Source organism: Myxine glutinosa, chromosome 1 (genome assembly GCF_964187855.1).
Source record: "Myxine glutinosa chromosome 1, kmMyxGlut1.1, whole genome shotgun sequence".
NCBI classification, from domain to species: Eukaryota; Metazoa; Chordata; class Myxini; order Myxiniformes; family Myxinidae; genus Myxine; species Myxine glutinosa.
This window is the reverse complement of record NC_136261.1, coordinates 204,685,397-204,708,674: the sequence shown is the minus strand read 5'-3', so window position 1 is coordinate 204,708,674 and position 23,278 is coordinate 204,685,397. Positions and strand designations below refer to the sequence as shown.

The window sequence follows — 23,278 nt, the reverse complement described above, 5'->3', positions numbered from 1 at the left end:
GGTAGCGCGACTCGAGGAGCACGGGAGAAGCTTAGTGGAGCAAGGCAAAGCCGGGTGGACCGGGATAGAAATCGCGACACGGGGTGTGAAAAACCAGACGGCCGCTGAATTGGACAGGGCAAATTCAGGTGCACCGGCGGAAAAAGAATTAAGTCAAATGGAAAAAGAACTAAAGAATTAGGAATCGTGGAAATTGGGTTGGAAGAGACGCCGGACTTAGAGGTAAAGCACTCGCGGCAGGAAGAAATGGAAAATGTGCAAAGTCCATGCCCGCATCATGACGCCGTGCTTGTTAATCTTTATAAAGATTTGCAGGTATGTGTGGAGCGAAGAATAAGAACCCCGAAAGTGAGTCGGGCTGTGTATGGTGCTAAGAGGTTTTGCGGGAAGGTGTTTGTCGCGAAAGGAATGTTCGCGCGCTTGGGATTCCAGCGTAACCCGGGCGCTCGTAAAAGGTCCGTGGTGCGCTGTGTGAATGGAAATGGCGCGCGTGTGAGGAAAAGATGTGTGAAGGTCAACGGCGCGCGTGTACGAATGGCGTCGGAGCGCGAGTGTGTTACCAAGAGCGAGGGAGAGTGCACGACAGAGTATGGAAGTGAAACCGAGTGCGAGCGAGAATGCACGTCGGAGTGTATGTGTGATGAGAGTGACGCGAAGAGTGAGATGGATGGAAAGAGTGTGCGAGGAGGCACACCTGAGTTAGTTGTGGCGCGTGTGTGGGAGGGCACATCGGAGCGCGTGAGTGGGTATGTGCAGGAGTGCACACCCGGGGTGAGTGTTACGGAGTACGTAACAGAGGAGTGGTGTGCAATGGAGTGTGTGAGTAGAATGGATGTGCAAGAATGTGCGCGAGTAGAATGCATGGGATGTACGAGCGGCGTTGGAGCGCCGGGTGTGGAAAGTGTAAAAGGGTTCGCGTATGCGTGTGAGCATGCGAGGGGAGCATTGACGTTGACCAGGGCAGCGGTTAGGCCGACGTATAGCCGACGCGAGCCCTCGGTCCGTGCCGGGCTTTATGTGTTGCGGGAACCGGCGGGGATCGGTGTCGCGTCGCTCCTGTTCATAGCGTCGTGCACGATTCGGGCCGGGCCCCGCCCTGCACGGTCGGTGCCGTGCTTTGCCAGGCAAAGCGACCGGCCCGGTTTGAGGGAAGGTAGGAGGGGTCGGAACGGCGCCCCCTTGTGGTGGCGGCATTCCACCCGGGCAAGCCTGGGCTATCGTGCTTGGCAGCGCAAGGCCTTGCGTGGGGATGGTGCCTTGAGCCTTGGCCCGACTAAACCTCCCCCCCCTGAACCGAATGCCGGACAGACCCAACCTGCAGTAGACCAAACCACCCGTATTCATTGCTCGGCTTTGCGAAGCCGAGCTTTGAAAATGTCATGACGCACCGAGGCTCGAGATAGTGAACGGATTTGATAGTGATAGTAATGGCAATCTGATGTAGTAATGAGTGGTAGTTTTACCATTCACATTGGGGGCAAAGGAGCTTTAGCGTTTATGGGGTATGTAATGGCGGTGAAAACCAAGCCAGGGAGGGTTTGGATAATGTTAGGATCTAGAGTGACCATAGGGGACATGAGATTTAAGTAGTGACATTGTACCTGTAGAGGGGACGTAGCAGATTAGGGGATTATAATAACGAGGGAGTGCAATAGTATAAGGGGCGACTGGGAAGCACGAATCTTAGAAGGGAGTAGTCAGCTTAGATGATGCAGCGTGTGAGAAGTGAAAGTGATTGAGCAGAGTATTGTGAAAAGTGTGATTGTGCATTGTATTGAGTGAATGGTCCTGGAGGGAAGGAGGGTGCAAGTGCCACCAGGTGTGCAGGTGACACCAGGTGTGTGTGCACAAGTGTGCAAGTGGAATACAGGTGTATGGAGAATGGTTGTGTGGAATAGCTGGTATGGAGTGAATGGAGTATGGAATAGATGGTATGGAGTATGGAATGAATGGTGTGGAGTGAGTAGTGTGGAATACGTGGAGTGGAGTGGTTGGTGCGAAAGGAGTGGACGGGGAAGATGGACCCCTTCACGAGTACCCGGGGAGGGTAGTTTAAAAGTAGATAGCGGGAGTAGGTAAATTGTGGTTGGATATTGGAATCTGTGGTGTGGGTAGTTGCAAAGGAGTGTTGTGATTGGTGCCTGAGTAAAGTGGAATGGCTGGGCGTGTGGCCTGTTAATGAGTGTGATTGGTTGAGCACTCCGCCACTGTTAGTATGTCGGCCAGGTGAGGCCGCAGGTAGGCTCTGGGAGCCAGTAGAGTTGTTCAATGGGGCCCGAGGATCCGGAGGACGGACCCGGGTAGCCCGACGCCAGAGAGGGCGGTAGTGGGGTGAGAGCGCCAGAGGGCCTTCCCCAGATAGGTTAGGGTAAGGAGCAGGTAGGCTCGGAGACAACTGCAGTGGCGGAGGTGTGCAGGTGAGTGGACCTGCTGGGAGCGCCACACGACCCAGCCCGGAAATTGTGCGAGGGCACAGAGAGTAGAATCGGGGGAGTGAGACCCCAAATTGGTGAGCACCACAGTTTGGTCAATGGGAGTTCGGTTCTTAGAACCACATAGTCATTTAGAGTATAGTTAGGATTGGAATCTCTTCACACCATCTACATCCACTCACCAGGGTGACAGGACTCCATCACACGCTCCGATGTGCCCTCCCACACACGCGCCACAACTAACTCAGGTGTGCCTCCTCGCACACTCTTTCCATCCATCTCACTCTTCGTGTCACTCTCATCACACATACACACCACCGTTTTTTTTGCAAATGTCTGGTATGTAAGATGCATCATGACGTGGGGGTGACATTGTGCTGATGTTCCATCTCTTCCTCCTTATGAGGGATTGATGGTAAATTCGGAATAGAGGGATTAATGAGAAATTGGGATTGTTGACGAATTTGGTATTAGGGGAGATATGGGGAAGACAGGACAATAGAGACGGAATTTGTAAAATTGTGTAAATATGGGGTAAGGGGCAAGGGTAGATTAGGTGACGGGGGGTGGGGCGGGGGGGACGTACGGTAGGGACGAGCTTTCTCCGCTCGCTCTCCTGCACACCTCACCTCTGCATTACCTTGTGATGATGTGTACCCTTGCGCCCTTGCACCCCGCTAACTCTGCATTGTCTTCCTTCCCCACCTATGGACCGTGCTCTTTGGGCACTGAGGGGAAAGCGTGCAGGCGCCGCAGTTGTGTGCCCGCACCTCCGCTGCTGCCTGCCTGGACCGGTACACCACTTATGGACCACACGTTTGTGGCCAAGCCCGCTTATGGACCACTCGTTTGTGGCCGAGCACCACATCATGGATCACACGGCTGTGGCATGGCCACTGCTGGGGAATCTTGCTTGCGGACCACGGTAAAGGTGGCACCTATGCCAAGCAGGTGGACCACCCTAGTTGGCCCCTGCTGGCCGTAATTAAACAAAAAAAGTGGACGCTTTTGTGCCCTTTTTGTGTTTTTCTTATCTCTCAAATAGGCGGCAAGTCAAGAAGACACCTAGAACATCGACCCCAGCAGAACATCGGCTGTGCAGCGAGGACGCCAATGTGACTTTTTGAACTGTATAACTGTGCACTGGATGGTGCTTTGTGTTTTTTATTGGGTGCTTTATGGTGGTGCTTTTTGTGCTCTGAGATTGCACTGCAATATCAATTGTGCGTCTCGGAGCGCCCGTGGGTATGGTGGACCGGTGCTGTGCAGTGCATGACCTTTCCTCTTTTCAAAACATCTTCTTTTGTTTCCCAAAAGACAGGTCCTGGGTTCGCGTTGTAAATACCAAATAGTGTCTTTGTAAATAATGCTCCCCACCGTCAATGTGTAGTTTTGAGAATTAATTCCGTGATTCGGTTATCCTGTGGGCGTGAATCTGTTAGATAGAATGCAACGCAGCAGGCGGGACATACTTAATTGTTTTAAAACTGTTGCACTCAGGGTAAGGTTAATAGTAGAGGGTTACTACACCTGAGTGTCACATTAAGTTAAAGTTTTTGTCGGCACGGGACGTGCCTGGAGGAGAGACGGGTGCTGTGTTATGGTTTTTAGAACTTTCACTTTGTATAATAATAATTCTTGTAAATATCCCCCTTTGTAAAGGTCGCACCCTAGTTAGGTCATATTACAACACGTAGCAAACCATAGGCTTCTTCTTTAGTTATTTCATTAGTATGTGTTTCAGTTATGGATCTGTTTCCAATAGTTTGACTCTGCGTTGTATTAATCAAATAACCTAGGCCCCTTCAATTATCCCCAATCTCTCCCTCGCTCCAAAGTGCCAGTAGCCGTATTGCAGCGTTCGCTGCCTTTTTGGTTTGTTTGCTGGCCCCAAGCCGCCATTACGCACGTGGTCAGAGTGGGAGAAGAAAAGGGAGGAGTGGCCAGGAATGTAGGCGTGACCCCATCAACGCGTCACGAGGGGAGGTATGAATGAACCCTCGCGGCCAATCCGGACCGAGGCGTGTTCACCGGTAGGCGGAGCAAAGCGGACGTGGCTTAATACGCGAAGCTTGCAATAAAAGCAAGAGCGCGAAGCCTTTTCACAGCAGACACCAGGCGGAAGAGCAGAGAGCAGATGCGGGGGAGATCGGCAGATGCGAGAGAACAGCGCAGAGGCGGCGAACATAAGCACATTGCGCAGAGGATCATTTGGGACGATCATTGTCCATACGAACTGCCGTGGTTTTGAGAGCGTTCGGCACGCTGTACGTATGCGCATTCCAGCCACTCACGTTTGTAAGGTCCGGTCGCGCGCCAACGACGTCAAGCTGCCAGCCGTCCTTCACCCAGGGACCCGGAGCCTGGACCATCCCCTCGCCTGGAACCATCTGCCTGGACCTTCCTCCCCTACCAGCTACCATTCCGTGTGAGTCTTTGTATTGTCAAGGGCGTGTTATATAAGAGTGTATAAGGTTGCCGTATGTCCTTTTGTTTCCTCTTCTGTATATTCCCTTCTTTCGTTTCCTCTTTTAGATAGTAATAAACCATATTTGTTCTTCCTTTACCCTTCTTATTCTTTGGTTCCTCTCATCCAGTCGCTTTAGTCTTTTCCCCATTGAATATCGGTGGCACGATTAGAACCGCTCAGAATCGGGTTAGTCTATTTGCTAACGGCTCGGATCGTGGATTGCTAAACTGTTCGGCAATTACCATCACATCCGCGGTTCGAGCAGGGACTCATCTCCCTGCTTTGCGGAGAGATTGGTGAAGGTATTTGGGAAATCCTTGACCAATCACCCTGGCCAATCTCATCCCGCAAAGGAGCGGGATAGTTCCAGGACTGGAGACGGCCAGCTTAACAAGACGAGGGGATTAACCCCCCCCCCTCCCCCCTTGCTAACGGGAGTGCCGTACTCTGAGATCCGCAACAATACTTACACAAGAGTCTACTTTCTCTAATGCACTGATTTATCCAATGCCATGTGCAGTTATCCCATCCATAGTCTCAGCCTTCGTACACTGAATATTGTGGAGAGGCGGTTGCACTCAAGCAGCTTGCTTTCTCAACATGGAAGGCTAACTCGACTGAGGGCAAATTTAGGTCACTCTGTAAGGTTCACAAGTGTGTCACCAGCCTTAGCTAAGCCAGAAAACATCATATTGCAGCTCTCAATACTGAACTGTAAAACCAATTTTCTTCCTCAATATCATAGTGGTGATTTCTCAAGTCCATCTCTGATGTATGCTCCTCAATCCCAACTCAAACGGAATCACTGCAGACTGCTCATGATAAAGCAGACTGTCTCAATTATGTGTTTGCCTTCAAACTTCAGGAACCAAACTCATCTGACTTAGTCCCAATCTACTGTGTTTCACTGTATGCGGCATACTTCCGGTACCCCTGATACTGTATTTGAATGGTAGGTATTTATTTGAAATGTTATATTGCTAGAGGCTGTGTAGTCTGATGCAATTTAAGCTCAGTGCAGATAAGCTACATTCTACTTGCCAAACCGGAGGGAAGGGAGAGGAGAGGAAGGGGATTAATTAATTTTAACATTCCAGCCAACTTAAGTGTACTGCAGAACATACGGGTACATTCAAATCATCTTCGAGTTCACTGTGCATGTAGACAATGTGCGAAACAATGTATTTTGTCAAGTCGTGACAACAATAATGAGTTAAAAAACATCCCACATGCATTTGTCATCTGTATTTGTACCATCAGGGTTGTGTTTGACAGAAACACGTGCAGGAAGGTTGCATCTCGAAAGCCTCCAGTTGGCTTCCTCCTTGGTGCAGCTCTCTAGTGAGAAGTTATCTCTCCCAGAACCAAAATCAGCTTCAAGCTGCAGTAAAGTGGGACACATAAGCAATCAGCAAAATGTCGTGGGTTATTTAACATCATGGTAAATACTGTCGGACCCCAACATTTGCGGGGGATACGTTCCTGGAAAATGCCGCAATTGTAGAATCAGCGAATGTGGGGGCATTGTTTCAATGGGAAAAAGGGGGATAGGTTCTCAGCAGTTCGTGATTCAGAGCGAAAAAAAAAAATCCCATGATAAACCGCGAATACAGCCGCGAAAACCGCGAATACACCTGCGAAAAACCACGAATACAGCCACGAAAAACTGTGAATATACCTGCGAAAAACCACGAATACGCGAAGGCCTGAGCCACGGATGTTGAAGCAGGTCAGAAAAACCGTGAATAAATGCACGAATAGAATGTTGAAAGAATGTCGAGCCACATGGTGGGGGATGGTTTATGCGCAGGTACAGAGCTGCTTTATGATTAATGTGTGGAAGATGCTTCAAGAACAGTTATATGTGCATGGCTGGCAGGAGATGTTTTTTTTTGTGCCCGTGAAAAACCGCGAATACGAGATGTAGAAGCAAGTCACATTTTATCAACCGTGAATACGTGGGTTCTGCAAATGTTGGGACCACGAATGTCGAGATCTTACAGTACTTAGAAATATTTTTAACCATTTGCTTTGTTCAACAAAGTATCAGACGCTATTAGTGCAACTTGGTGCTGCTGTTAATAGAGGCAAAAATGAATGTAGTGTGATAAATATGTTGATAAAACTAGAAGCTGACCGCCAGGATCTGGTGTTGGGGTCTCAACCCGGCGCCATTGGCCGCAGAGTCAGTCTGCACTGCTGCAACAAAGATGCCAAGATTGTTCCCTCCAGTGATGTTCAGCTGGTCCTTAAGACAGCCAAGACCTGGTACAGTCAGCTGCAGCACGGGTCTATATGACTGTGGTCTGAAGACACATAATATTGTTTTGGACTAACAAAACAAAAATGAAAAAAACAAGTACAGAAACATTCAAAGTACACCGCCCCATGCCAAATAAATAAATGACATCCTCGAGCATGCCTTCAGTGCCCGGCAATACTGCCATGCAGCACATAGAGACAGTATTGGGAGGGAGAGGTGTACAATAATTGATTGATTAATTGCATAATTAAAATCAACAAATTATGATCATAAAATAATTTCTTAATCAATTGGCTAATAGCATACCTCAACCACCAGTGTTTCATCTGAAGCTGTAACTTTTTGAAAATTAATTAAATACTCATTAATCGAAAAAAATTAATGAATTGATTAATCAATAAATAATAAATTGATCAATAGATTAATCAATAAATCCAAAATACCCTTTATAGCCACATCACTTGGTCACTGTCATGTTGGAATATCAGCTTCCTAGCTCAAAAGGTGTCTGAGATATTGCCCACATGAGAAAGAAAATAAATAAGTGATTAATAATGAAAATAAATAAATTATAACCATTAAATAATGAAATAATTAATGAATTCGCTAATAGAATACCTAAAGCACCCCCATTTCATCTGAATCTGCAACTTAAAAAAATTAATTAATTAAGTCAATAATTGAATAATTAAATAATTAATCGATTAATTGATTAATCAATAAATCAAAAATAGCCTTAACAGCCAAATCACTTATTTGGTCATTGCCGTGTCCAAATATCAGTTTCTGAACTCAAAAGGTGCCTGAGATATTGCCCAGATGAGAAAGGAATGAAATAAGTACTTAATTAATCGATAATAATTAAGTAATTAATCAATTAATGAATCACTCAAAAAACAAAAAAAATAGGGTTTTGGCAAAGCATTTGCTCACTATTGTGCCGAAATTTCAGCTTACTAGCTCAAATGATGGCTGAGATATCGCTCGGACAAACAAACAAGAAAACAAACAAACAACCGGAGTGAAAACTGAGTACTCCCCTTCAGCGTGCATCATCGCAGGGCCCTCTTCGGTGCCCGGCAATGACGTTATGCAGTGCCTGGAGACGGAAGAGAAAAGGAGCGGTGTTCAACAAGACAACAAACAAACAAGAAACCAGACAAACAAGAAAACAAACAAAGAACCGGAGTGAAAACGGAGTACTCCCTTTCAGCATGCGTCATTGACGGGCCCTCTTCGGTGCCCGGCAATGACGTTATGCAGCGCCTGGAGATGCCATAGGATAGGAGCGGTGTACAACAACCGGAGTGAAAACTGCGTACTCCCTTTCAGCGCGCGTCATTGCCGGGCCCTCTTCGGTGCCCGGCAATGACGTTATGCAGCGCCTGGAGATGCCATAGGATAGGAGCGGTGTACAACAACCGGAGTGAAAACTGCGTACTCCCTTTCAGCGCGCGTCATTGCCTGGTCTGAAGATGGCATAGGAAAGGAGCGGCGTACAATATCTAAAAAATAAAAGTATTTTAAAGTTTGAAATTGAACAGATGTAATTACAGTGCATTCAGAAAGTATACAGACCCCTTCACTTTTTTCACATTTTGTTATGTTGCAGCCTTATGCTGAAATCGTTTAAATTCATTTTTACCCTCATCAATCTACACTCAATACCCCATAATGACAAAGAGAAAACAGGATTTTAGAAAGTTTTGCAAATTTATTAAAAAGAAAAAACTAAAATATCACATTGACATAAGTATTCATACCCTTTGCGATGACACTTTAAATTTAGCTCAGGTGCCTTCCATTTCTCTTGATCATCTTTGAGATGTTTCTACACCTTGATTGGAGTCCACCTGTGGTAAATTCAATTGATTGCTTCATGATTTGGAAAGGCACACACCTGTCTATATAAGGTCTCACAGCTGACAATGCATATCAGAGCAAAAACCAAGCCATGAGGTCGAAGGAACTGCCTGCAGAGCTCAGAGACAGGATGACACATGAAAGTGTCTCGTCAGTGAAAGACACATGAAAGCCCGCTTGGAGTTTGCAAAAAAAGCACCGAAAGGACTCTCAGACTGTGAGAAACAAGATTCTGTGGTCTGATGAAGCCAAGATTGAACTGTCTGGCTTCCGTCTGGCCACTCTGCCATTAAGCCGAGATCGGTGGAGTGTTGCAGTGATGGTTGTCCTTCTGGAAGTTTCTCCCATCTCCACACAGGATCTCTGGAGCTCAGCCAGAGTGACCATCGGGTTCTTGGTCATCTCTCTTACAAGGCCCTTCTCCCCCGATTGCTCAGTTTGGCCGGGCGGCCAGCTCTAGGAAGAGTCCTGGTTGTTCCAAACTTCTTCCATTTAAGAATGATGGAGGCCACTGTGCTCTTGGGAACCTTCAATGCAGCAGAGATTTTTTTGTCGGCTTCCCCAGATCTGTGCCTCGACACAATCCTGTCTCTGAGCTCTGCAGACAGTTCCTTCGACCTCATGGCTTGGTTTTTGCTCTGATATGCATTGTCAGCTGTGAGACCCTATATAGACAGGTGTGTGCCTTTCCAAATCATGTCAAATCAATTGAATTTACCACAGGTGGACTCCAATCAAGGTGTAGAAACATCTCAAAGATGATCAAGAGAAATGGGGGGCACCTGAGCTAAATTTCAAATGTCATAGCAAAGGGTATGAATACTTATGTCAATGTGATATTTCTGTTTTTTCTTTTTAATAAATTTGCAAAACTTTCTAAAATCCTGTTTTCTCTTTGTCATTATGGGGTATTGAGTGCAGATTGATGAGGGAAAAATGAATTTAAACGATTTCAGCATCAGGCTGCAACATAACAAAATGTGAAAAAAGTCAAGGGGTCTGAATACTTTCTGAATGCACTGTATACAAAAATAAATCCCAAACTGAAGATTAAAGTGCCATCGACACAATTTTTGACTTTGGTAAGACAGGGTTACACCAATTATTATTAATGCAGACTAAATTTCAAATTACAACTGGCAAGTTGCAACGCAGGTGATGAGGCATCTGCCATCTGTCATTCCTGATCTCAGGTTGTGGCACATCGACAAGTAAGTGTTTTACAGAAAGGATCAATGTGTTACTTACATTTGGGTGTTGACATTATATGCGTTTCAACGTGATTTATAAGTGCATTGAAGTGTCTTCTGTCTATGTCTTTCGTGCTAGCCATTTTGGAACCGTTTTGACAAGAAGCAGAATTTCGGGCCGGGGACAAGTGCAAGGACCGAGAAAAATGTGAAATCCACTGGGGTCTGGCTTAGTCGGCAATTGCACTCAGCGTTTACCTCCACTTTCATCCTACCTACAGATCGGGATACATATTGTGGGTGTCTGTTACCACCACGTCAGTACAACGAGAGAAAGATGCCGACACACATAGAACATAGATGCTGAGCAGAGAGAATCTATATCTAGTCACCATGGCACGAATCAAGCACAATGGCAGGTATTTACAATCACAAGTAAGAACACATTTATTTACAATCAAAGCAAAAATGCACATTGAAAAGATACATGAGAAAAGTAATTATCTTAACACTTATGGAGCCCCCTTATTTTATATATTTTTTATATATATTGGTAAAAAATGGATAGATTACTAGGTAGAATACGGGATAGAATACTGGATAGAAAGGTGAATATGGGAAAGTCAGAGCTAAACCCCCACTACGCATGTCCCCTCAACACTAAACACGGGCAGGTAAGTCTATTCTACGAATCGAATTAATGACATAGCTCACTCTGGGAACCTATGGGTCTCTTGTATGCTTGGAGGTGTATTTGCAAAACCACAAAAATATCATTATGTCATTATCATCGGACAGGCGTGATTAATTTGTGAATTATTTTTTTACTTCCGGTAGGTGTGCGGACAAGCGACCTTAGCTTATACACCACTCATGTGTAAATATACAATCATGTATGTGTCCAATATTCTGCAAATTTCCCTTAGGGAAGTATTAAACAAGGCTAGCAACCATTAAGAATGGGGTTATCCGTCAAATAAAGGTCACAATTGGGCTGTCAGGGTGTCTGAAGCAATGTCGCGCATCACACTTGAAGCTATGGCTGGGAGAGATTCCATACAAGGCCCCGAGATACAAGTTAAAACAATCCATATGCAGTCACATATAATCTGATGGCAGAAAAATAGGACAGGCAATGGGATACATCATTCATGCGTGACGACTAATGTAAGCAATTTTATTAGCTAAAGATCATTGCGGCCTAGCTAGTAGCCTATCTAGTGGCTAACAAGTCAAGACGGCTCGGATCCGTTAGGCTGTGGTGGATGTGATAAGTATAGAATGCCTCAAGGATTTCCTCCAAATTTCTTCCAGTTTAGTGTTAAACAGCAGTATGACGACTGTTTACAAAGGTAATCATACATTGGACAGAATTGACCGAATAGCCTGTGGTTATAATCATTTTTACTTCTGGTTGTTGTGCCCCACAAAACACCATGATAAGCTATTGATAAACCTTAACACTGAGTTTGTCCAAGGCAGAAAACCCCCTTGGAGAGGGGAGGAAATTAAGTTGCTGCAACCTCTGTCATGTGACCTTTAGTCCCCCCTGGAAAGTTTGGTTGAGATTGGATAAATAACAACCGAATGCATCGCAGTCAGATAGACAGACACCAAATTGCATACAGTATTTAGGATGATAATGATTACTTTGTTTTTCAATAAAAAAAATATGTAGTTTTGAAAAGTTTGTTAAAATCTGAGGTGAATTTGAAAAAGGTGAATTGGTGGGGCATGCATTACAATGTATGTAAACTCCATACTTCCATGGCTTGCCAAAATTATAAATTTATTTAGTTAGTTAGCTATTATTAGCCCCCATTAGACAGTCAGAAATGGGGGCTTATGGATTTGGTCTCGTCCGTCCGTCCGTCCCTCTGTCTGTGCGTCCGCAACCATATCTCGGAGATGTACAGACCGATTTTATTCATACTTCGCAAAAAGACAATACATGACGGTATACATAAGCACATCATTTTGTTTCCCGATGCAATCAAAGATGGCCGACTGGCAGTCATTTTAGTTGTAAAAAAAACCCGATGTTGAACACGTCCTCAACCATTTCTCAGATATGCATTTGCCAATGTTGTTCAAACTTGGCACACAGATAACTAATGATGGCTTACATAAACACGTCCTTTATTTTCAAGAACAGATCCAATATGGCTGACTGGCGGCAATTTTGTGACTTAAATGTGACCCTAACCATTTATTGAACATGCATGGTCCGATTTTGTTCAAACTAGGCACAAGCACAGCACATGATTGTATATATGTGCACTTCAATTTATTTTGTGATTGATCAAAGATGGCCGACTGGTAGACTGGCGGCCATTTAGTTGTAAAAAACCCGATGTTGAACACGTCCTCAACCATTTCTCGGACTTGCATTTACCGATCATGTTCAAATTTGGCACACCGAAAACGAATGATGGGTTGCAAAGGCACGTCAATTTCTTTCGAGATCAGATCCACGAATGGCCGACTGTCAGCCATTTTGTTACTTAAACGTGTCTCGGAATCAATTTATCGGACATGCATGGTCCAATTTTCTTCAAACATGGCACAAAGGCCAAACATGAGTATACATATGCATAAGCTTTTGTTTTGTCATCCAGTTGGGAGAACTAAATCATAGAATAAGGTAACATGATGCTGGGCTCGGGGATCCTGTTTAGATTTAATTACCGTGAAATGGGGTGAATAGGGACAGCAAAGTGAATAGGGATACAAACTGAAAAAAAGTTCGGAAACTTTTTTCACTGAAAATTGATAACCATACTGATTTGTTGATATTTGGGTTGAAAGCGTTCTCTTGTTTTTTTTAAAAGCAACTTATAGTCCCTATTAACCCCATATATGGGTTAAATAGGAATAAATAGGATTTTTATGGCTGTCCCTAATACAAAAAAATAGTACTCAAGAAACAATCCTGAGTTTCCAACTTAGTGCTAAATTGATAGCTCAGATGGATGCACATAATATGCACCCATAATATAAACCACGGTGCCAATGAAAAAAAATATGGGATAAAAAGTTTCTCCAAACTGTCCCTATTTCTTGATTATTATTTTTTTTGTATTAGTGACTGTCCCTATTCACCCGTAAAACGGGGTGAATAGGGACAGCCATAAAAATCCTATTTATTCCTATTTAACCCATATATGGGGTTAATAGGGACTATAAGTTGCTTTTTAAAAAAACAAGAGAACACTTTCAACCCAAATATCAACAAATCAGTATGGTTATCAATTTTCAGTGAAAAAAGTTTCCGAACTTTTTTCAATTTGTGTCCCTATTCACCTTGCTGCCCCTATTCACCCCATTTCACGGTATTTCAACCGGCGTCCGCGTTTGCTAAACAACCCGTTGGACTGCGGAGTTTTCCATGGCTTGGCGGCTTCAGGATCGGAGGTCGAGCAGCGGACTGAGCGACCTCCTCGTGATTCTCTGCATGCTCACCCGTAACAATATATATATCACCAATTATTTACGTGCCTGTTGGGTGGTGTTTGGGTCCAGAAGAAATGTATCGCTGGTTTATTACAATAGTTATTGGTTATATTGTATGATTATGTAATGTTTGTGGAGGTCAGTTTTGCATTCTAAAAGTTTTGTGTAAAAGGGGAAAAAGTTATAACATTGTGGTTAACCTTTGACCTACATACAATAATCGCCAAGATGCAATGATTTTCTGGTTACTTTGTAGGGACCGAATTGCCGAGATGCAAAGTGTCATTTGGTTTAACAAAATTCACCTTATTCAGTATACATCTTCATGATAGCCTGCTACAGAAGGTCTCCATATCCCCCTCTCCACTCCCCCAATTGTTGGCATAACCATTGTTCTAACATGTAAAATGTAACCATTGTTGTAACATGTAAAATGTAACCATTGTTGTCATACTCATTGTTGTAAAATGTGCCTTTACATGCTGTTCAAAGCATTCTTATGGATGACCATAAGAATAAGCCTGGTGTTGGCTTAAGCTGACGAAGTTTAGATATTAGGGTCCTGAATTTGAGCCCCTGTCATTCCGTTCAATTAACACCAGGTGGGTTGACTCAGCCTGTCATCCTTCTGAGGTCGGCAAAATGAGTACCAGCTGACTTTTAATGGGGGTCACTGCATCCGCGGCAAAGCCGCAACCCCAAAAAAGGATGCAGCCAAACAGCCACAGGCTGCATACGAACCACCACCACACTACCATAAGAATGCTTTTAACAGTATGAAAAGGCACATGCAAATACTGTACCTCTAGACAGGCCAGAAGACAAAACAAACCCCTCACAAACCTGTTTGGTTCTGACTTGATATTGGACGGAGAAGAAGAGATCCAGAAGCCTGCATCTTGTGTTTGAGAAGGAGAAAGACAAGGGGTTCGACGGAGCACAGTGGGATGATTTGTTAACAAGGGTACTCGACTCTGATGACTAAAACCAAAAGCGACAGTATCTTGACTCTGGCTATTTGAAAAACCACGATAACTAGAAGCTGGACTATTTGGAGAACCACATGGTACAGGCACTGGATGAGGGCTTATTGGAGAACCACGGCGTACAGGCACTGGACTATGGCTATTTGGAGAACCACGGGGTAACGGCACTGGACTATGGCTATTTGGAGAACCACGGCGTACAGGCACTGGACTATGGCTATTTGGAGAACCACGGCGTACAGGCACAGGACTATGGCTATTTGGAGAACCACGGCGTACAGGCACTGGACTACGGCTATTTGGAGAACCACGGCGTACAGACACTGGACTATGGCTATTTGGAGAACCACAGCGTACAGGCACTGGACTATGGCTATTTGGAGAACCACGGCGTACAGGCACTGGACTATGGCTATTTGGAGAACCACGGCGTACAGGCACTGGACTACGGCTATTTGGAGAACCACGGCGTACAGGCACTGGACTATGGCTATTTGGAGAACCACGACGTACAGGCACTGGACTATGGCTATTTGGAGAACCACGGCGTACAGGCACTGGACTATGGCTATTTGGAGAACCACGGCGTACAGGCACTGGGCTATGGCTATTTGGAGAACCATGGCGTACAGGCACTGGGCTATGGCTATTTGGAGAACCATGGCATACAGGCACTGGGCTATGGCTATTTGGAGAACCATGGCATACAGGCACTGGAATATGGCTATTTGGAGAACCATGGCATACAGGCACTGGAATATGGCTATTTGGAGAACCACGACGTACAGGCACTGGACTATGGCTATTTGGAGAACCACGGCATACAGGCACTGGACTATGGCTATTTGGAGAACCACGGCATACAGGCACTGGACTATGGCTATTTGGAGAACCACGGCGTACAGGCACTGGACTATGGCTATTTGGAGAACCATGGGGTACAGACACTGGACTTTGGATCAGACATGGAAAATCAAATGAATTGTCTGGCATGTACTTCGTAGGAAAAATATTGTCTGAAAAACGGGGGTTCATTGAAGTGAGTAAGGTTGTGGAACAAGGCCAAGGAGATGATGGCGATGTGCAGGAATCTGTAAGGGGCACATAAAGCATTGATTACAATCAAGGTAGTCAATTTGAACAAATCACTGTGGTTGCCTTGCTCTTATCTAAAGTAGACACCCAATTACTCGCGCAGAATGGATCCACAACGATGCTAACCTAACTATCTTTCTCAACAAAAGAAAACGCATGGAGTGAAATAACCAAAACCAAAATATCTATGACACCAGGGTGAGATATGACAGGCATGAGATGAAAAAAAGAATGAGTAAACAGGGGGAAAATAATTAATTAATATACCTTTTTCAGTTGCATTGTCAGGAACAAAGCTTTTTAAATATGTATTTCCCATCTTCCACCTATCACACAAACAGAAAATCAGAGTGAGTTTTGAACAGAAGGGATTCACTGCGAGGGACTTCACTTAGACATCACAGAGCTATTCATTCAGCTTAGTAAACAGGAACGTATTTGGAATGCTCTGCTGTTGTTCAATCACATACGGCTATGCCATAGCATATACAATTTGGGAGGTGGGGTGTGAATAGATACTGTCATGTGTCATCCAAAGCAAACGATGCTTTGGTATTTGGTCAATATAAAACATCCAAGAGATATAGGCGTACTGCATTACACTGGGGAATGTGAAAACGCCTCACTCGATGACCAATTTTATACAATGCCTGTTAAAAGCACAAATGAACTAGGTACGCATGTATACATGTGCACATCTCAATTTCAATTACACAATGTGTCAAGCAGAAAATAACATTGCACGCAATAGTATGTACATTGCACGCAAGCATCAACGATCATGGAGGTCGAGCAAACAAGCCACACAGCAAATAAATTTGGCAGATGTATTCCAGAAGAACCAAAAGGCAACAGTGTCTCAGATTTTAAGATTCATGAACAGAGAGGTTTTGTTGTACAAGCGAGCAGACACGCATGTGCAACAAGAAAAAGAGCAGAGATTGCAAAACCTCGCCAGGATGTATTTTCATTGGTTTTTAAAGCATTAGTGTTAAAACAAATATGGCGGCCGAACCACGTGACCAATGACGTCAATTTTTTTTTTTTCTAAACTAATTTATTCCTAGATTATGCTCAGGAAATTTCATCTTGATCAGATGAAGTTTTGTACTTGTCGAATTATGACGTCATAATGGAGGCACCTATGACATCATCATTAACATACTTTATTCCCCATGGAGAGTTCTTTACAATGAGCCATGTCTCAATTTTTTTCTATTCAGCGCTTTCGGAGATATAGAGGTGCAAGGTTTTTCGGTTTTTCCAAGATGGCGGCCGAACCACGTGACCGATGACGTCATCATTTTTTTTCTCCACCAGTTTATGCCGACATGGCGCTCAAGAAATTGCATCTTGATCGGATGAAGTTTTGTACTTGTCGAATTATGACGTCATAATGGAGGCATCTATGACATCATCATTAACATCTTTTATTCCCCATGGAGAGTTCTTTACAATGAGCCATGTCTCAATTTTTTTTAATTCTGCGCTTTCGGAGATATAGAGGTGCAAATTTTTCGATTTTTCCAAGATGGCGGCCAAACCACGTCACCTATGATGTCATAATTATCATGAAAAAATTATGCAGGTGGAGTTGCATCTATGGTGAAAATTTCATGTCAATCGGACCGACGGTTGCAGAGAAAATCATTTATTCTGTGCGGACAAACAAACAAACAAGAAGACGTCATGCGGAGCACGATACTTGCAAACTCCGCCGGGAAGCCTCCCCAAGAAAAAAAATTCCATTGATACAGCAAATTGTCCATTTCATCAAGATTAAAATTGACAATCTTGATCAAAGCTCGGGTCAACAGGAAGAAAAGTGACGATTTTTCAGATTTAAAATGATGATTTTGGAAGGTTGACCTTGAGTTGGCCTTTGGCCTTTTGACATCAAAAATAGTATGTTTCCCAATTTAGTGACTCGATATGCAAATGCTGTTCAATTTTCAAGTCAATCAGATGAAAATTGATGGTTTTTCTGATGAAAAGTGATGATTTTGGAAGTTTGACCTTGAGTTGACTTTTGACCTTTTGACATCAAAAATAGTATGTTTCCCAATTTAGTGACTCGATATGCAAATGCGGTTCAATTTTCAAGTCAATCGGTTGAGAATTGACGGCTTTTTAGATGAAAATTGATGATTTTTAAAATTCGACCTTGAGTTGACCTTTGACCTTTTGACTTCAAAAATAGTTAATTTCCCAATTTATTGACTCAATATACAAATGCTATTCAATTTTCAAGTCAATCGGATTTAAAATGGCGATTTTAGAAATTTGACCTCCAGATGACCTTTGACCCCAAAAACAATAGGCTTCTCAATTGGGACGACTTAATGGACTTATACAACGTGGTGAAGTTTCGTGACGATCGGTTTAGAATTGTGACCTGTAGGCCAGTGACAGACAGACAAACAGACAGAACCACAAACGGAACCGACCAATACACTTGAAAAATCTTCGATTTTGCAAGTAACAAACGGACTCAAATGCAATACCAATAGCCTCTCCTCAGGCGAGGGTAATTAGGCCCGAACGTTAGCTAGCATAGGGCTAGGCTCCTGGGCTGCTGGTACTACATCTACATGCATCAATAGATTAGGGTGTGCAGCACATTTGGCAACGTCAACGGCACTTCTTTTTTTTTCTTTTTTTTTAGCCGCGTCGCAAGACGCTGGTCATAGAGTGCCCTCTGCTGTTGTTCTTCTTCTTCTTCTTCTTCTTGTTCTTCTTGTTGTTCTTGCAGAGAAGACAAAACCTCAAAGCTCCACCCATTCTGGGAACCATAGCTCCACCCATTGTGGGAGAGGCTTCATATAAACAAATATCCACCATCTATCTATAATTCCAGTAATCTGTGTGTGTGTGTGTGTCTGTGTGTGTGTGTGTGTGTGTGTGTGTGTGTGTGTGTGTGTGTGTGTGTGTGTGTGTTTGTCTGTGACCGCTGTTTCTCGACAACCACGGGTCCGATATACTTGAAACTTGCCAGGTATATTGCTGGGGACCCGAGGATGTGCCTTTTCAAGGTTTCATATTAATCGGACAAGTAGTTACCGAGCTATGGCGATTTCTTTACCAAACTCCGCAAGCCGTTCGCTTTGGACCAAACCATTTCATGTAAATAGAGGGGGGGGATTGTCACCGTACTCGCAAGCCGTTCGCTTTGGACCAAACCATTTCATGTAAATAGAGGGGGGGGATATAATTTTAGATATATATATAGTACGGGCATGCCCTAGTTTTATTAACTCGCATAGCTTTGAGGCCTGTTTTGTAGGCCCGTGGTGTCTTCCTCTCTCACACAGTTTTCTTTCAAATCAAATTCGATATATCATTTCATTTTTCACAGTCGCTAACATAGTTTTAGACTCGGTTGAAAAAAAACGGGAAGAAAATCCGATGGAAGTTGCCCTTTATAGAACGAAATGAATTCTCAAAGGCCTGTAACTTCAAGTCCATTGCTTTATATTTTTTTTACAATCACGGCATGGTCAGTCATACACCGCCCGAAATAACAGACGGGAAAATGCCGAGATATATTAAAAATTCGTCCATTTGATGACAATCGTCACGATGAAATATTTAATTTATACGTCGTCACAATAATGTGGAGAGAGGAGCATAGCTTCGTTCACGTGTCGCTACACACGGGAAATTGCCGAGATATATTTTTTTACAATCACGGCATGGTTAGTCATACACCGCCTGAAATAACAGACGGGAAAATGCCGAGATATATTAAAAATTCGTCCATTTGATGACAATCGTCACGATGAAATATTTAATTTATACGTCGTCACAATAATGTGGAGAGAGGAGCATAGCTTCGTTCACGTGTCGCTACACACGGGAAATTGCCGAGATATGTTTTTTTTAAATCGCGGCATGCTTAGTCATACACCGCCCGAAATAACAGACGGGAAAATGCCGAGATATATATATATTTTTTTTTTAAATCGCGGCATGGTCAGTCATACACCGCCTGAAATAACAGACGGGAAAATGCCGAGATATATTAAAAATTCGTCGCCACACACGGGAAATTGCCGAGATATATTTTCACTTTGCACAAAAATAACATCAAGTAATCGAATCAATAGGAATGTCCTGTGCCTATAACATCGACGTTATAGGCACAGCTGCATCTAGGCATTGTGTAACATCGACGCGGCTTTTGTTTTAATTAAAACTTTTTGTACTTGTTAACATTAAAACTGCTTCTTCTTCACATTGAAATTGCTCGTTTGTACATCAGGAGATAGGGCAGTCTTCCAAGAAAGTAATATACCCAAGCATATTGTGTGGAATCATTAGTTCTTTTCACGAATGCCACCCTAATACCAAAAATAGATTGCACTATTATGCGGAAATAGATAAGTAGTAAACAATTTGTTAAAAAAAAAAAAAATACATGCACTTGAGGTAACAGCTTAGCTATCCATTGATTTGTGTGCCGCACGTCCGTGTCGCTACAATCCGGACTCTCGCGACCTATGACATGTGCAGCTGCCTGTGTGTGTATTACCCATTGCCGTGATGTCATTTGTGAAAAGTGCTATTGGATTATGAAGCAAACTATTTCAAGCATTATTATGACGTCCAATGTTGTCATGCATGCTCCAATTCCAATGTATTTTCCATGCGGAAGTTCGGATATATAATAACACTGCTTCTAATTGATTATAATTTGATATTGCTAATTTTATTGTTGCTAAAAATTGCACTGTGCGTGTAGTAAACACCGAATTGTTATCAGTCATTTGATTCATCTCAAGTCAATGTAATCAATGCATTCTCTCTCTGTGTAGCAAACCAAACAGCAGATGCATCAACAAGACCTGATGGCACTGTGTGATACGGTGCAGCGTACTGATCAACCAGGACATTGTATACAACTATCGGGGATGCCTCTTCATGGTGGTTGTACCCCTAACGCAAATTGCAGGCCAAAAATTCCCCATTGTTCCCTGCTGCCCAGATTCAGCAGGGCAGCGTGCCGATTGGTGGTCATGGTCAGAGTGCCGATTGGTCCCCATGGACAGGCCCTTTCCCTCTTGTCTCTCTCTTTCTTTCTCTCTCTCTCTCACTCTGTCGTGGCCCTGACTTTGTGATGGCGGGGGTACACCATCCTGGATGTGGGGGATCTCTGGGTTGCTCTTGCAATATCAATCGGCTGTTTCCGTGTCGCAGGCTTGTTTGAGAGAACTGTCCGGTGCTATACAACAACAACAACAACAACAACAACAAAAACAACAACAACCAGGACATCGTCGGGATTGTGGAGAAATTTTATGTGTTCTGACCAACAGTCATCCTGGTTTTGAGAAGTTTGAGGCCACAAAACGCAATTGTCCTAACTTCAAAGATGTTCATCTGAAAAGGCTTGTGCAAACCTAATGGCCTGCTAGAATTGATGCAATCAGAGCAATACACGCAACCTTCCCAGCAATACTCCTGGTTCCGGGACATATTGAAGAGATTGAGGGAAAGCCATTACCACCATCTCTTATCTTCCCCCATCCAAAACCTTGATCTTTTCTACCCCCGCTAATTCACCCCAGATCCACCTTGTTTGAAATTCCAACTTCTTTCCTGGAAGTCCTGGCAGTGTCCATATGTTTTATAACTCTCCCACCCCCCCCCCCCCCCCCCTTCCCATGCCCCCTCCAAAGCCCTCGCCCTCTCACAGATCTCTCGATGTCTCCATGTCTCTCGGTCCCTGCTCTCAAATGTTGTTTGTGTCCTTCCCCCTCTCTCCCCATCTTGTCTACCGCTCCCGATGTTATATGTTTTATGTGTCGGTTTGTCTTTCTGTGTGATTAATGTTCGCTCTTTCACGAGCCTCGATCTTGTATACAAAAAAAAAAAAAAAAAAAAAAAAAGCAGCTAAGGCTAGGGGACCATTCAGTGCCTTGATGAGGATCAGGTTTCTCCTCATGCTGTTGATGTTGTAAGATATTGTTACGGACACGGCTAAAGATGTTGCTTGACCGAGCGGAATGGCCGCCGTGTTCGTACAGTTAACCCGATTACCCCGAACGTTGGCCAAATCGCGTCACAGGTATTCAATTGGGGAAAACTCTAAAGCGATCGAATGGAAAGAGGAAGAAGAGGACGAAGACGTACAGAAGAGGAACAGGATTTATTATTTATACCACACAAACGAAAAGGAGCAGTCAAGGTTATTTACAGCAGGTGACACAGTGCAAAGATTAGCTTATCTAACTGGCTTACTTAATCCCAGACAGACCACGGACAAACGGACAAGGCTGACTCACACAGGGATTGATGGCAGGTAGACCGATGGCACAAGGTGCACCTTGGCTCGGGGACAGGATACAGCTCAGTCTTTGGGAGGTCTTTCTTAATGGCAGAGGTCTCTCGGCGCTCGGAGGGTGCGTCCTTTCTCCTTCAGCTCTGCGCGCATCTGACGTCACCACTCCCTCTGCTGCGCATGCTCAACGGGGAGTGACAGGCCCTCGGCTGGTTGGTTCCGCCCCAACTGGGGGCCGGTCCGCCGCTTCCATTGGGTGCGGGGATTACCGGGCTCCGCCCTTGACGAGGGGCCGACAGGGAGCCCCTGTTTGTTAACCCCGTCGAGCACATGGCCACCAAACCAAGCCAACCAAGCCGGAGTGAGGACGCGCACTCCCCGCGCTCGTGGTTGTTGTTGTTGTTGTTGTTGTTGTTGTTGTTGTTACTGAGAACTGTGAGGAAGAGCTGCGGGGAGGTTTTGGGAGGTCCTAAACTTCCTAATGGTGCCATACAATCACATTCTGGTGCAACGAAGGGTCAGAATAAATGGAAACGAATCCTTAACTGACATAGACTAAGAATAACTAGCAAGATGTCCTATAGTTGTCTACGTGAGATGCGGTGGACTTGGATGCGACATTCAATGGGGGGAATTAGGGGGAGGTTGGGTCTACAGAGTGTTGGTTACAGAAAGTGGGACTAGGGATTGAGGGATTGGGGAGAGTTGGGGAGTATTGAGGAAATAGGGGAATATTTACAAGCGGATATGGATGGATGTAAATCCCATATCCGCAACACTGCACCCTTCTCTACCTCGGGGCCGCCCGACCCGATATATTTTTACCTACTTTAGTGTGGCACTCAGATGTAGTTCCCTCTACTATTAACTCAACCCTGAGTGCGACAGTTTTACAGATATTCACAAATGAGTAAATATGTCCCCCTGCGACGTTGCACCCTTCTCCTAACAGAAACACACCCACAGGATAACCGAATCGCGGAATGGTCTTCAAACTATACATTGACGGTGGGGAGCATTATTTACTTTATTTACAAAACTAACCCAGGACCTGCGATTGTTCTTTCTGGGGGGAGACAGTCTGCTCTGCATCGACGCACCATGAAAACACCCAAAACGCACCAATACATTCTCAAGCACCAATCAGTGCAGTCACCACTGTTCATCAATAAAATAAAACCAACAAACCCAAACCCTGCAGGTGTCTCTTGCTCTTCGGCTCCCTCTGCTGGCTATTATTATTGTC

The 23,278-nt window shown here is 44.3% G+C and overlaps 1 protein-coding gene across 1 annotated transcript in view; it reads right to left on the bottom strand.

Moving 5' to 3' along the window:
- Positions 1–23,278, bottom strand: part of LOC137433168 (uncharacterized) — a 182,872-nt gene that overhangs the window by 20,078 nt on the left and 139,516 nt on the right. The window contains exons 14-17 of the mRNA XM_078782663.1: positions 16,020–16,078; positions 14,515–15,748; positions 7,040–7,208; positions 6,157–6,283 (exon numbers count right to left, since the gene is read on the bottom strand). Of these exons, the coding sequence (XP_078638789.1) occupies positions 6,157–6,283; positions 7,040–7,208; positions 14,515–15,748; positions 16,020–16,078 (1,589 nt within the window). The remainder of the gene's footprint in view (positions 1–6,156; positions 6,284–7,039; positions 7,209–14,514; positions 15,749–16,019; positions 16,079–23,278) is intronic.